At 39.4% G+C, this 13,675-nt stretch overlaps 2 protein-coding genes across 4 annotated transcripts; one reads left to right on the top strand and one right to left on the bottom strand.

The window, feature by feature from the left end:
• The first annotated feature begins 7,295 nt into the window (after positions 1–7,295).
• LOC104212495 (heavy metal-associated isoprenylated plant protein 37-like) lies at positions 7,296–9,354 on the top strand. Of its 3 annotated transcripts, none has more exons than XM_009761797.2 (4): positions 7,296–7,351; positions 7,648–7,714; positions 7,816–7,891; positions 8,230–9,354. In XM_009761797.2, the coding sequence occupies exons 2-4, from the start codon at positions 7,676–7,678 to the stop codon at positions 9,180–9,182; spliced, it is 1,068 nt and encodes a 355-aa protein (XP_009760099.1). In that variant the 5' UTR covers positions 7,296–7,351; positions 7,648–7,675; the 3' UTR covers positions 9,183–9,354. The 3 variants fall into 3 exon arrangements, with proteins under 3 accessions (XP_009760099.1, XP_009760090.1, XP_009760104.1); XM_009761788.2 differs by lacking the exon at positions 7,296–7,351 and adding an exon at positions 7,411–7,504; XM_009761802.2 differs by lacking the exon at positions 7,296–7,351 and adding an exon at positions 7,489–7,504 and having other exon boundaries at positions 7,645–7,714.
• Positions 9,355–11,103: 1,749 nt separating this feature from the next.
• Positions 11,104–11,942, bottom strand: LOC138889428 (uncharacterized). Its single transcript, XM_070172736.1, has 3 exons — positions 11,774–11,942; positions 11,452–11,657; positions 11,104–11,244 (listed from the first exon to the last, which is right to left on the bottom strand). Exons 1-3 carry the CDS (start codon positions 11,940–11,942, stop codon positions 11,104–11,106), a joined length of 516 nt encoding a protein of 171 aa, XP_070028837.1.
• Between the last annotated feature and the right edge of the window lie 1,733 nt (positions 11,943–13,675).

The following is a 13,675-nucleotide window of genomic DNA, read 5'->3' as shown; positions in this document are numbered from 1 at the left end:
GCACCAGCGGAGCTGAAGGAGTTAAAAGAGTAGCTTTAGGAACTCCTTGATAAGGGGTTCATTCGGCATAGTGTGTCACCTTGGGGTACGTCGGTTCTATTTGTGAAGAAGAAGGATCGCACTATGAGGATGTGCATTGATTATAGGCAATTGAACAAAGTAACAGTTAAGAACAAGTATTTTTTGTCTCGCATTGATGATTTATTCGACTAGCTTCAGGGAGGGAGGGTGTTCTCCAAGATTGATCTCCGTTCAGATTATCACCAGTTGAAGACCAGGGACTCGAATATTCTTAAGACGGCTTTCAGGACCCGATATGGTCATTATGAGTTCTTGGTGATGTTTTTTGGGCTGACCAATGCCCCAGCAACGTTCATGCATTTGATGAACAGCGTGTTCCGGCCTTATCTCGACTCATTTGTCATAGTATTCATTGATGATATTCTGGTGTATTTGCGTAGTGAGGAGGAGCACGCGGAGCATTTGAGAGTTGTGTTGTAGAGATTGAGGGAGGAGAAGCTTTATGCAAAATTCTTCAAGTGTGAGTTTTGGCTCAGTTCAGTGGCTTTCTTGGTGCACGTGGTGTCCAACGAGGGTATTTAGGTTGATCCGAAGAGAATAGAGGCGGTTCAGAGTTGGCCCAGACCGTCCTCAGCCACACAGATTCGTAGCTTTCTTGGTTTGGTAGGTTATTATCACCGGTTTGTTCAGGGTTTCTCATCTATCACATCTCTCTTGACCAAGTTGACTCAGAAGGGTGCTTCATTTGTATGGTCGAATGAGTGAGGAGAGCTTTCAGAAGCTCAAGACAGCCTTGACCACAACCCCAGTGTTAGTTTTTCCATCACCTTCAGGTTCATATACCATGTATTATGATACTTCGAGAGTTGGTATTGGTTGTGTATTGATGTAGGAGGGTAGATTTATTGCTTATGCTTCTCGTCAGTTGAAGCCCCATGAGAAGAACTACCTCGTTCTTGATTTGGAGTTGGCTATCATAGTTCATGCATTGAAGATTTGGAGGCATTACTTGTATGGTGTATCTTGTGAGGTGTTTACTGATCATCGTAGCCTCCAGCACTTGCCCAAGCAAAAGGATCTTAATTTGAGGCAGCGGAGATGGTTGGAGTTGCTAAAAGATTATGATATCACTATATTGTACCATTCGGGAAAGGCCAATGTGGTGGCCGATGCTTTGAGCCAAAATGCGGTGAGTATGGGGAGTTAGGCATATATTCCAGTTAGGGAGAGACCTCTTGCAGTTGATGTTCAGGCCTTGGCCAATCGGTTCGTGAGGTTAGATATTTCGGAGCCCAGTCGGGTATTGGCTTGTGTGGTTTCTCGGTCTTTCTTATATGATCGCATCAGAGAGCGCCAATATGATGACCCGTATTTGCTTGTCCTTAAGGACAGAGTTCAGCACGATGATGCCAGAGATGTGACCATTGGTGATGATGGGGTGTTGAGGATGCAGGGCCGAATTTGTGTGCCCAATGTAGATGGGCTTCGGGAGTTGATTCTGGATGAGGCCCATAGCTCGCGATATTCCATTCGTCTGGGTTCTGCGAAAATGTATTAGAATTTGAGGCAGCATTATTGGTGGAGAAGAATGGAGAAAGACATTGTGGGATTTGTAGCTCGGTGTCTCAATTTTCAGCAGGTAAAATATGAGCATTAGAGACCGGGTGGCTTGCTTCAACAGATGGATATTCCAGAGTGGAAGTGGGAGAGGATCACTATGGACTTCCACGGACTTTGAAAAAGTTTGATGTTATTTGGGTGATTGTGGATCGGCTGACCAAGTCCATGCACTTCATTCCTGTGTGTACTACCTATTCTTCAGAGCGATTGGCAGAGATCTATATCTGGGAGATTGTTCGTTTGCATAGTGTCCCAATTTCCATAATCTCAGATAGGGGTACTCAGTTTACTTTGCAGTTTTGGAGGTTTGTGCAGCGAGAGTTGGGTACTCAGGTTGAGTTGAGCATAGCTTTTCACCCTCAAACGGACGGGCAGTCCGAGCACACTATTCAGATATTGGAGGAAATGTTGTGTGCTTGTGTCATTGATTTCGGAGGGTCATAGGATCAGTTTCTAGCGCTTGCAGAGTTTGCTTATAATAATATCTACCAGTCGAGTATTCAGATGGCTCCATATGAGGCTTTGTATGGGAGGCGGTGTAGGTCTCCAGTTGGTTGGTTTGAGCTAGGTGAGGCTAGGCTATTGGGGACAGACTTGGTACAAGATGCTTTAGAAAGGGTGAAGGTGATTCAGGAGAGGTTTCGAACAGCGTAGTCCAGGCAGAAGAGTTATGCTGATAGGAAGGTTTGGGATGTGTCCTATATGGTCGGCAAGAAGGTTCTATTGAAGGTTTCACCCATGAAGGATGTTATGAGATTTGGGAAGAAAGGTAAGTTGAGTTCTCGGTTCATTGGGCCTTTTGAGGTGATTCGGAGGATTGGGGAGGTGGCTTATGAGCTTGCTTTTCCACCCAGCTTGTCGAGTGTGCATCTGGTATTTCATGTTTCTATGCTCTGGAAGTATATTGGGGATCCGTCTCATGTTCTAGATTTCATCACAGTTCAGTTAGATGATTATTTGACTCATGATATGGAGCCAGTAGCTATTTTAGAGCGTCAGGTTCGTAAGTTGAGATAAAAGGATATAGCTTCAATGAAAGTGCAGTGGAGAGGTCGACCCGTGGAGGAGCTACCTGGGAGACTGAGCGGGAGAAGCAGAGCAGATATCCTCACATGTTTGAGGCTTTAGGTATGTTTCTTGACTCGTTCGAGGATGAACATTTGTTTAAGTTGGGGAGGTTGTGACTACCCGGCCAGTCGTCTCATGAGTTATCGCTCCGTTTCCCCCATTTCTGCTTCTTATTGCTTTGTCTATCGGTTCTATTATGATCGGGTTGGTTGGCTCGGGTTTGGAAAGGATTTGGTAAGGTTTGAGACACTTAGTCTCTTTTGAGGAAGCTTAAGTTGGAAAAGTCAACCGGATGTTGACTTATGTGTTAGAGGGCTCGGATATGAGTTTTGATGGTTCGGATAGCTTCGGGAGTATTTGGGACTTAGGAGCGTGATCGGAATGTGTTTTGGAGGTCTAAAGCAGATTTAGGCTTGAATTGGCGAAATTGGATTTTTGGCAATTTTCAATTGATAGGTGAGATTTTGATATATGGGTCGAAATGGAATTTCGAGAGTTGCAGTAGTTCCGTTGTGTCATTTGGGATGTGTGTGCAAAATTTCAGGTCATTCGGACGTGGTTTGGTTGGGTTTTTTTATCAAAAGCGTAAATTAGAAGATTTTGGAATTCTTAGGCTTGAATCCGATGCGAATTTGGTGTTTTGATGTTGTTTTGAGCATTCAGAGGTTTGAACAAGTTTGAATGAGGCTATGAGATATGTTGGTATGTTTGGTTGAGGTCCTGGGGGCCTCAGGTGAGTTTCGGGTGGTCAATCTGACCATTTCTTGTTGTTTGGAATTGCAGAAAATTGTCGATCAGTGTTGCAGAGAAATGGCCTTCGCGTTCGCGAAGGGTTAGCTGGTGAAGGCTGGAATTTTAGCCTTCACGTTCGCGAGGAAGTCTCCGCGTTCACGAAGGGCTGAGTGATTGGGCATCGCGTTCACAAGGGAGGCCCCGCGTTCACGTACAGGAAGTTGGTCAACTGGGTTTGAGGTCGAGTTGTTCATCGCATTCACGAGAAAGGGGGTGCGTTTGTGAAGAGTTGTCTGAGGAAGCATCGCGTTCGCGATGGGCAGGTCGCGATCACGAAGAGGAAATTTTTGGTCAAAGTTGATTTGTGCTTCGCGAACGCAATGCGTTGACCGCGTTCGCGAAGAAGGAAATGAGGCCTGGGCAGAATGTTTAAATAGTCGTCTTGTCCGCGATTTTGGGGTTTATTTCCACTATTTTTGAGCGATTTTGGAGCTTTTTGAAGAGGGATTCAAGGGGAAACACTTGGAGGTAAGATTCATGGAATTAATACTAGATCCTAATATGAAATCTACCTAATTAATCATGGAAATTAAGCCTACAATTGAAGAACTGGGGCTTGAAATTTGAGACTTAGATATTGGGATTTGAGGGGCCATTTGTGGTTGGATTTGGATGCTTTTGGTATGAATGAACTCGGAGAGTGATAAGAAATCCATTGACATAATTTTTACCGGAATCCGAGACGTGGGCCCAGGGGTCGAGTTTTGGTAATTTCGGGATTTATGTTGTAAATTGAATATTTTCGCTTGGGCTTCGTTCCCTTAGCATATTTTGACGTCGTGGTTTTGATTTTGGATAGATTTGATGTGAGTGGAGGCCGATTCGAGGGACAAAGGCGTCGCGGGCTAGAGTTTGGACCGGATTAAGGTGAGTAATAATTGTAAATGATGTCCTGAGTGTATGAAACCCCGGATTGTACATCGTTGTGCTATATTGAGGTGATGCACACGCTAGATGACGAGCGTGGGGTCGTGCACTATCGGGGATTGTGACTTAGTCCGTCCCAAATGACTATTTTACCGTATATTTGACTGAAAACTATTTGCTATCATCATGTTTTGAAATGAATGTCATATTTGGGCCTCGTGCCAATTATTTGAACCCTTAGGAGATTTTTATTGATATTTCCTCAATGTTCTGACTTTATACTTGAACTCAGTCATGCTATATTCTACTGTTTTTCATAACTCAACCATGTTTACTCTGCTTTAACACTTAAATGATCTTCTAAATAATATTTTGGGCTAAGAATCATGTTTTACTATTGCCCGAGTGGCTTGTGAGGATTTTGAATGAGTAAGGCCGAGGTCCTATGTTGTGAGGAAACACCTGATTATGATTATGAGGTCGAGGGCCTGAGATTTGTACGCCACGAGGTGGCTTGGATATAAGGACAAGAGCCTAGTGATGATGCCACTAGATGACTTGATATTGTACTTGGGTCGTAAGGGGTCCCTCCAGGAGTCTGCACACCCCCAGTGAGTGCGGGTACCCATTGTTATGTGAGATATAGCCCGAGGGGTTGGTATTGTTTCTGAGATATTGCCCGAGGGGCGGATTTGTTGACACCGAGCCCGAAGGGCGAATCTTTATGTGTTTATCTTTCCTAGTTGTCTGTCTTTTACCTGCTTAAATTGTTAAAAAGGCATTTCATGAAGTTTAAACTGAACTTAAATGATTTTATGTATCTTTACTGATTCACTATTTTTACTGGAGTTTACTGCTTCATTATAGCCTGTAATGTGCCTTACGTGATTTCGTATTTCTCAGTCTTTATTTATGATTATAACTCACTGAGTTGGAGTACTCACTTTACCTCCTGCACCCTGTGTGCAGATTCAGGCGTTGCTGATCCTACTAGCGTGAGTTGATAGCTCCCAGCAGACTTTGGAGTTCACGAGATAGCTGTTTGGCGTCCGCAGTCCCATGTTTCTCCCCCTTTATCTCATTTCTATCTCTTTTTCAGTTGTTCTGTAATAGCTTGGTAGGAATTTCATACTTGTAGTGTATTGATAGATGCTCATGACTGGTGACACCCCGGTATCAAGTTGTGTTGGGTTTTAAATTCCGCAAATTGTACTGTTAACTGCTTACTTTTGGGTTATTTATTACGTTTTAGACTTAATTCTTATTGTTTAATTGCTTAAAACTGGAATAGGAAAGTATTGGCTGGCCTTGTCTTCATGAGAGGTGATATCACGATCGGGTTCGGATTTAGAGTAGTGACAGTTAACTTGAGCAACATGACTAGTGGGTGTATCATCATCCGGTTGCGTTTCATCTAAATCTATTTCCTGCTCATCTTCTTCATCAATAGTTGGATTACCATAAAGAGAATTCATATATTCATGATCTAAGTTTTCACCACCTCCAACATTATACACATATTGACTCTCAGTAAAATGTAATAACGTATAATCATTATCAAGAATAGGAGCAGGTGGATGACGGGTATGAGGTTTGGGTAGGGGAGGCCGGGGAATTAGAGGAGGAATAGATTGGCCACTAGATTCACCACTCTTGGATTTTCCCTTATTTTTACTAAATATCTTTTTAAGGGATAGGCCATCTTAATTATAAGTATACAAAGTAATTAAATAAAACAAACAAAACTATAATATTAAAACTAAAGAATTGGAACGAGTTTACCGAATTGACGAACAATTTGTTGAAATTAATTATCATTGAAGACTTGAATATTTCAATTCACCAATTTCACAATTTTTCACACAAGTTGCAACAACAAAGTAACCAATTTTAGAAGAAAATTAGAGAGAGATTGATGATTTGGTGAAGAAAAATGAAAGAATGGGGGGGTATTTATAGTTGAAAATAGGGAAAGAGTACAATTATAAAAAGTTTAGGGTTAAAACAAAGTTGGGGGAGGGGGGGGTTAAATGGCTATTTTGGCAGTAATAACGGCTACATTTTAAAGGTGCAACAGTCAGAAATTGAATTGAGATTTTAAAAAAAAAAATTAGTCGTTGGGCCCGTTTAGGACCGTTTGGGACCGGTTGAACTGGCCCACTTAGGAGCCGGTCTCGGGCCCAAACAGTCCTGGTCCTAACGGGCCCTTACTGTGAACCGGCCCACATGGGCCTGTATGTCTCATTTGTGTTGGGCTTAAACGGGTAGGACCGTTTAGGCCCACTACCCATATGGGCTCGCGGGCCTAGGCCAATTTCCGGGCCTAACCGGCCCAGTTGCCACCCTTAGGCAAAGTTCATATTTCTAGAGTTAAATGAGTTTTCTTTTAATTTATCGCAATTTTTTATACTCCTTTTATATTTTAAATTATTAATTATTATACTATAATGACTTATATTCCCTCCGTTCCAATTTATGTAAACCTATTTGACTGGGTACAAAGTTTAAGAAAAAATGAAGACTTTTGGAATTTGTAGTCCTAAACAACTCAAAAAGGGCCTAGAGTATTTATGTGGTTATAAAAAATTTTAATTGTAAGTTTAAGCTAAAATTTTTTCAAATTTAGAAAGGGGTCATTCTTTTTGGAACAGACCAAAAAGAAAATAGATTCACATAAAATGGAACAGAGAGAGTAGTTCTTTTTACGTAGTTTTCAATCATATAAATTTTATTTCAAAAAATTTAAAAATATCATATCCCAATTAACAATTAAAACTAAAAAGTTTGAGTGTCAAAATTCGAGCTCGGTCACATAAATTGGGACAGAAGGAGTACTAAACTTTTCATCTCTTTTTCTCTGTCTCTTCTTTTTTCTGTAAGTATTACCTTTATCTATTTTCAAGACACTTCTCTATGTTCTTTTTATTCAGCTTTTGAACAAGAGTAAAAATAAAAGTAACTATGCACCAAGGCGGATTTAGGGGTAAGAAGGGTTCACACAAACCTCATTTGCCGAAAAATTACATTGTACATATATAATAAAATGTGTTTTTATCGCAATATATTATGTTTTGAATCTCCTTAACACAACATAAAAGTATAGCTTAGCGGTCAAGGGGTTCAAAACCTTTGTGAGGTAATTAGTTCAATTACCATGTCTATATATGCATGCTTCTTCAATTTTAAGAAATTGATAATCTTGTGAAACTAACGCCTTTCCCCTCATTGTAATTTTAAGTACAGCGTGGTGTTTATAATTATTACTTGTTCTTGTAGCAGATCATTAATTTTAAACTGCACTGAAGAAATGGCCAGAGATGAAGACTTTAAGCTACTAAAGATTCAGGTACATCTCTCTTTCAAGACCAAGTTCTACTAGTGTATTACCATAAAGTTGGTCTATGGTCCTTCCTTCTATATCTTCTTTTGTCCGTTCCCTTTTTGTAGACCTGTGTTCTCCGTGTGAACATACATTGTAATGGATGCAAGCAGAAAGTGAAGAAGCTTCTCCAAAGAATTGAAGGTTTTACTTTTCTTACTGTCTTTTTCTTGGTATTTTGGCTCTTTTGTACTAATAATCTTCTTGGCTCTTTTGTACTAATAATCTTCTCATTGCTCTTGAAAATAAGAGTATACTATTCTTCTAAAAAAAGAATATTTAACTTTAAATTTTTTATTTTACATTAATGAGATGATTTATAGTTATATAAATGTGTATTACTCATATCTATTTTAGACCACAAATTTTAAAAGCTTTTTATTTTATTTTTTATATAAATTGGACATAGGGGTCTTTATTAACCTTCATCCTAATTGTTCCCTTACTATTTTCTTGTTTTGTTATTTTTCATCTTTTGACAGGTGTTTACCAAGTAAACATAGATGCTGAGCAGCAAAAAGTCACTGTTTCTGGAAGTGTAAATTCAGAAACTCTGATTAAGAAATTGATTAGAGCTGGTAAACATGCTGAGCTATGGTCTCAGAAAAGTAATCAAAACCAGAAACAGAATCCCAACTGCATCAAAGATGGAAAGGACAACAAAACTCAAAAGCAAGGTCAGATTAAGGTTCTTGAATCCCTCAAGAATAATCAGCAAGAGTTTAACTTTGTAGGAGAAGAAGGAGATGATTATAATCTTGATGAAGATGAGGAAGAAGATTATGATGAGGACGCAAACCAAATAGCACTTCTTGAGCAACAACAAAATGCAGAAGCAAACAATGCAATTAAAGGAATATTAGCAGCCAATATTGCCACTACTCCCAACAATGGAAATATTAATGCTGGCAAGAAAATAGTGACCCCAAATCAGAACATAGCAATGAAAGTAATTGATCCAAACACAATGGCTGCCTTGAAAATGAATATGAACAGTGCACAATTAGGGGGTGGTCCCAATGTCTATCTTGCTGGTTTTCAAGGGAATGGGACTAACAACAATGTTGCTGCTATTTTGAGTGGAGGAAATAATAACTCCAACTTAATGGGAATTAGAGGATTTCAAGTTCATCCGAGTAATGTTATACAAGGATCTTCAGCTGGATTTACAACTAATGGTTTAACAACAGGTCATCTTAATTCTTCCACCAGCTCTATGATAATGAATTTGCAAAACAGGCATGCAATGCAACAGCCCCAGATGATGTACAATAGGTCTACTTTTGTTCCTCCAGCCACTGGTTATTATTACAACTATGGCCAAGTCCCATATACTGCCTCTTATGTTGAGCCTAGTTTCAATTCTGTTACAACTATGGCCAAGTCCCATATGTTCAGTGATGAGAACAGCACTAGTAGCTGTTCAGTTATGTAATGAACTTGTGGGGGCGGGGATGGATTTTCTATACTATTTTTGTGCTAAGGGAATTGAAGTAATCTTTTAGGTCCTCACTCTTTTAGTTTGTCAAGAAATTTGTAGCTGCTCTAGTTCTTGTTGTGAAATTGTCTTTGTTTCATCCATGACAATCAGGAGTGGGAAATTGTAACATGCTGTGAATGTTGTGTGCAGGCTTGTCATAGCTAGTTATAAGGAATATAATTATCCATGTTTACATTAAATTAAAGTAAGAGAATATATTATTTGGCCATGGTTAAATGGTAGTATAAAAGTTTTTAGAAAAAATTTGTTCTGTAAGGGCTTGGGCTTGGCCCCTTTTCTTCTAAAAGTAGGGCCCACATCCACTTGGCAAAAGCTGAAAGGACTATTCTAATTGTGTCTGCCACGTAATAGGTGTAACTCATACCAAATAAAATTGTGAATAATACAGACTATTTTTTGTGGATCCAATAATTTTGTAAGTTCAAATCCTAGTTTGCAGCACCTTTGGTTGGTCATTGGTACAACGTTAGCGTTATATGGCTATATGGATGAAAACTTAGGTGGATTGGGTTTTGTTTTGGCTTAATTTTGTCAAAGAACATATTGTAACATTTTGCTTGAAAAAATATTTTTATAGCTGCTACGCTGGTGTAGACTAGGTTTTAGATTGTATAAAATTAAGAAATTTGCTTGTCCTCAAATATAGATGTCAGGAGGTAAGCACTACCCCAGGGTAGGGGTAAGGTGTGCACACATATACCCTTCCCAGACCCCAGGGTAGGGGTAAGGTGTGCACACATATACCCTTCCCAGACCCCAGGGTAGGGGTAAGGTCTGCACACATATACCTTTCTCAGACCCCACTAAGTGGGATTATACTGGATTGTTGTTGTTGTCGTCAAATATAGATGTCAAGTTCATCTTCGACCCTCAGGACATCTCCAACCCGTCCATTCCAAATTTTTACTCCAAAATGGAGTAAACTAATTCCAACCATTACTTTTGTTTTTTGTCAAATATCAAAAGATTTTATTCAACCAGTAAAAATAATTACATCTCCTCTAGCTCCTGTAGACTAAAGAGCTAGACTCAAGAACACTAACCAAAACTGTTATGTACATTTCAATTGTCCCTCCACTACTTATACTATTGAGTGCCAACTATTCATAGATGAAAACTATTTACACCTTCTAAGATCTTCTTCCATTTAGCCTTCTGTTGTCCTTTATATATAGTTGAAGGACGATATCTTGTATTTTCTTTTTGATATCAGTTTTTTGCCCCTAAAATCTACACATATTTCTCTCTATCTATGTATGATAAACCAAAGCTGCAAATAGGAATGCCAATATGCTATTTCGAGGCCTACCATTTTTTGTTCTTTTCGTTAGCCATACGACTTCCTCTTCCCAATATCCAACTGGATGTCTCTCTCCCATCCATTTGAGCATTGTACTCCAGATGGTCCTTGAGTACTGACATTCAAAAAAAGAGATGGGCCATTGTTTCTGTTTTCCCAATGTTGCACAATACACATTCACTTGCTATCTGCATACCCCCCAAGTTGCCAGTCTATCAACAGTGGTAAGCCTTTGATGAAGTGCCAGCCACAAAATGAAATTATGTCTAGGTATAGCATTTGAACCCAGCATTAAAGCTTTCCAATGAACTTTTGGGTATTGAGGACTTGCTAATGTGTATGTATTCTTAATATTGAATTGTCCTTGCCTGCAATAATTGTTGATGTTGGCAAAAAAGTTGATGCCCAGGTACCATTGTCTTGTATCAAATACTTTCCTTACAAGCCATCATGCTTGCCTAGGGGTGTTCATTGTAGTGAAGTCATGCTTCTTTATATAAAAATTGTGTATCCATTTTATTCACAGTGCATCTTTCTTTGTATGTATAGCCCACATTAATTTACAAAGAGCTTCTTTGTTCGACCATAAAAAGTTGTTAGACGTTTAGTCCACCAGCTGAAGTAAGCATACATATTCTGTCCCAGGCAATCAGTTCCCTCTTTGAGGAGTTTTGGCTGCATGTCCATAAGAATATCCTGCACGCAGTAGCCACAAATTGGATGATCTTTTTTGGCATCAGAAATACCTGCCCCAATATATTTGCATTTCAAATAGAACACTCTTTATCAGTTGTAATCTTTCACTGTAAGAGAGAAACTTTGATGTCCAGCACTTGATTCTGTTGGTTATCTTCTCAACTAATGGCATGCATTACTGGATTGTCAGCTTGATGATAGAGGCACCCCCAAGTATTTGAATGGTAAGCCTTCCAGCTTGAACTGGTAATCTGAGGTGATCATGTCTTTAAATCCCTGAGACACTCCAGCTACATAGATAGAACTCTTGTCCAGGCTTGCCATGAGCCCAGACACCTTCGAGAAATGGTTAAACTTATCAAGCAATAGTTGAATGGAAATCTTGTCAGCTCTGCAACACATTATCAGATCATCTGCAAAGCAGATATGTGTGAGGTTCAGCTTTGCACATCTTGGATGAAAGTTGAAGTGAGGGATGTCCTTTAGAGTCTTCAGAGTTCTATTTAGATACTCCATTACTAGTACAAACAGTAAGGGGACATTGGGTCCCCTTGTCGCAGTCTCTTCCTTGCTTGAAATCTACTAATAAGTCCACTACTGATCAGCAAAGAGTTGCTCACAATAGTTATACATTCCATTATCTGCTGGACCATTTTGCTAGGTATCATTCCAGTAGTACCATACGTAGGAATGGCCATTCAACCGAATCATATGCCTTCCTTATGTCCAATTTATGATGCACCTAGGCGAGACACCTTTTTGGTTACATCCCTTTACCGGCTCATGGGCAATAATCACATTGTCTAATATGCTTCTCCCTTTTATGAATGTTGACTGTGCTGGCCCTACTACGAAGTCCACCACTATCTTTAATCTTGTTGTAAGGATCTTGGCAATGAGCTTGTATAGTATGGTACAACATGCTATTGGTCAAAATTCTTTTACAAAAGAGGGACTTGAAACCTTTGGCACCAATGTAACAGTAGTACTATTAACATTTTTCAGAAGTTTCCCTATTTCAAAAAATTCCTTCACAGCCTGCATAGTTTCTTCTCCAACAACGCCCCAATATGTCGTGAAGAACTCAGCTGGAAAACCATCTATGCCAGGAGCTTTGCCATTTGGCATATCTTTAAGTCCCTGTTTGATTTCTTCCTCTGATATAGCCTTAATGAGTACATGTTGTTCTCTAATCAAGCATGGTCCATTTCTAGCTATTGTAACATTAAGGCAAGGTAGTTCAGTAGCATTTGTCCCTAGCAAGTTTTGAAGAATGTTATGAACTCTTGTTCTACCAAGGAAGGGTCAGTCAGTTTTTGACCATGTTCATTACATATGGAAGACACTCTATTCCTAGCTTGTCTTGCTTTCAACTGTGCATAGGAAAACTTTGTGTTGGAATCCCCTACTGATATCTAGATTGCCCTTGATTTCTGTCTATACACCTTTTCTTGAATGCCTTCCCATTTCTCTATTTGCATTAATATCTCCTTCTCCCCCAATATCAACTGATTGTTGAATGGTCAGCATCATTCTCACTTTGTATCCTCTACAGCTTCCCCTTGAGGGTGTCTATCCTTTTTTCCACTGAGTTGAAAGTTCTGTTCATCCCTTTTGTTTTGCTTCCTAGATTCTGCAGTTTCTTCCAAACTGAATACATAGTATATCCAGAGATAGATTGATTCCATATCTCTTAAACCATTTGGTTGAATTCTTCCTCCTGTAGGAGCACATTCAATAGTCTAAAAGGTTTTGGCAACCAATTCCTAATAACCTCAGTTCAAAATATTATGGGGGAATGATCAGATACCCCATAAGTTTTATGCATTGCCTCTATGTTGCTATATTTCATAAACTAGTGAGAGTTTCCCAAGGTCCAATCTATATTACTGTAAATTTTGTTTACATCCTCCCTTTTGTTGCACTATGACCATTGACAACCTTTTCTATTCAACTGTCCTAGCCCAATGTCAGCAATACATTTTTGGAAATCTTCCACCTTACTTTAACTAACAGAATTGCCATTGATTCTATTAGTAACAAAGATCATGGTGTTAAAATCTCCTAAACTAAGCTAAGCCTCCACCATAGTACTATGGATTTGTCTTAGTTGTGTCTATATTTCCTGTCTCCCCGCTATTGTGTTGTACCCATACATAAATGTTAAGCATCAGGTAAAATCTAAGTGTTTATCCCTGACTTCACAATGTACCAGCTGAGCCCTTGCAAGTATTATTTTGACTTCTACATGCTAATTCTTTCATATTATCCATATTCTTCCGTTTGGATCCTGTGTGTAGTTTGTAAACACTTCCCAATCATTTTCAATTTTCCTTCTAGCTTTTTTTGCATTCCAGGTTTTTACTTTTGTCTCAAGGCACCTTAGTACTGTTACTTTATAAGAAAGGCCTTGAGTTCTTTCTGCTTGTAG

This window comes from Nicotiana sylvestris, chromosome 4, assembly GCF_000393655.2.
Source record: "Nicotiana sylvestris chromosome 4, ASM39365v2, whole genome shotgun sequence".
Lineage (NCBI taxonomy): Eukaryota > Viridiplantae > Streptophyta > Magnoliopsida > Solanales > Solanaceae > Nicotiana > Nicotiana sylvestris.
Note: the sequence above shows the minus strand (reverse complement) of the source record. Positions and strands in the feature narration are given on the sequence as shown.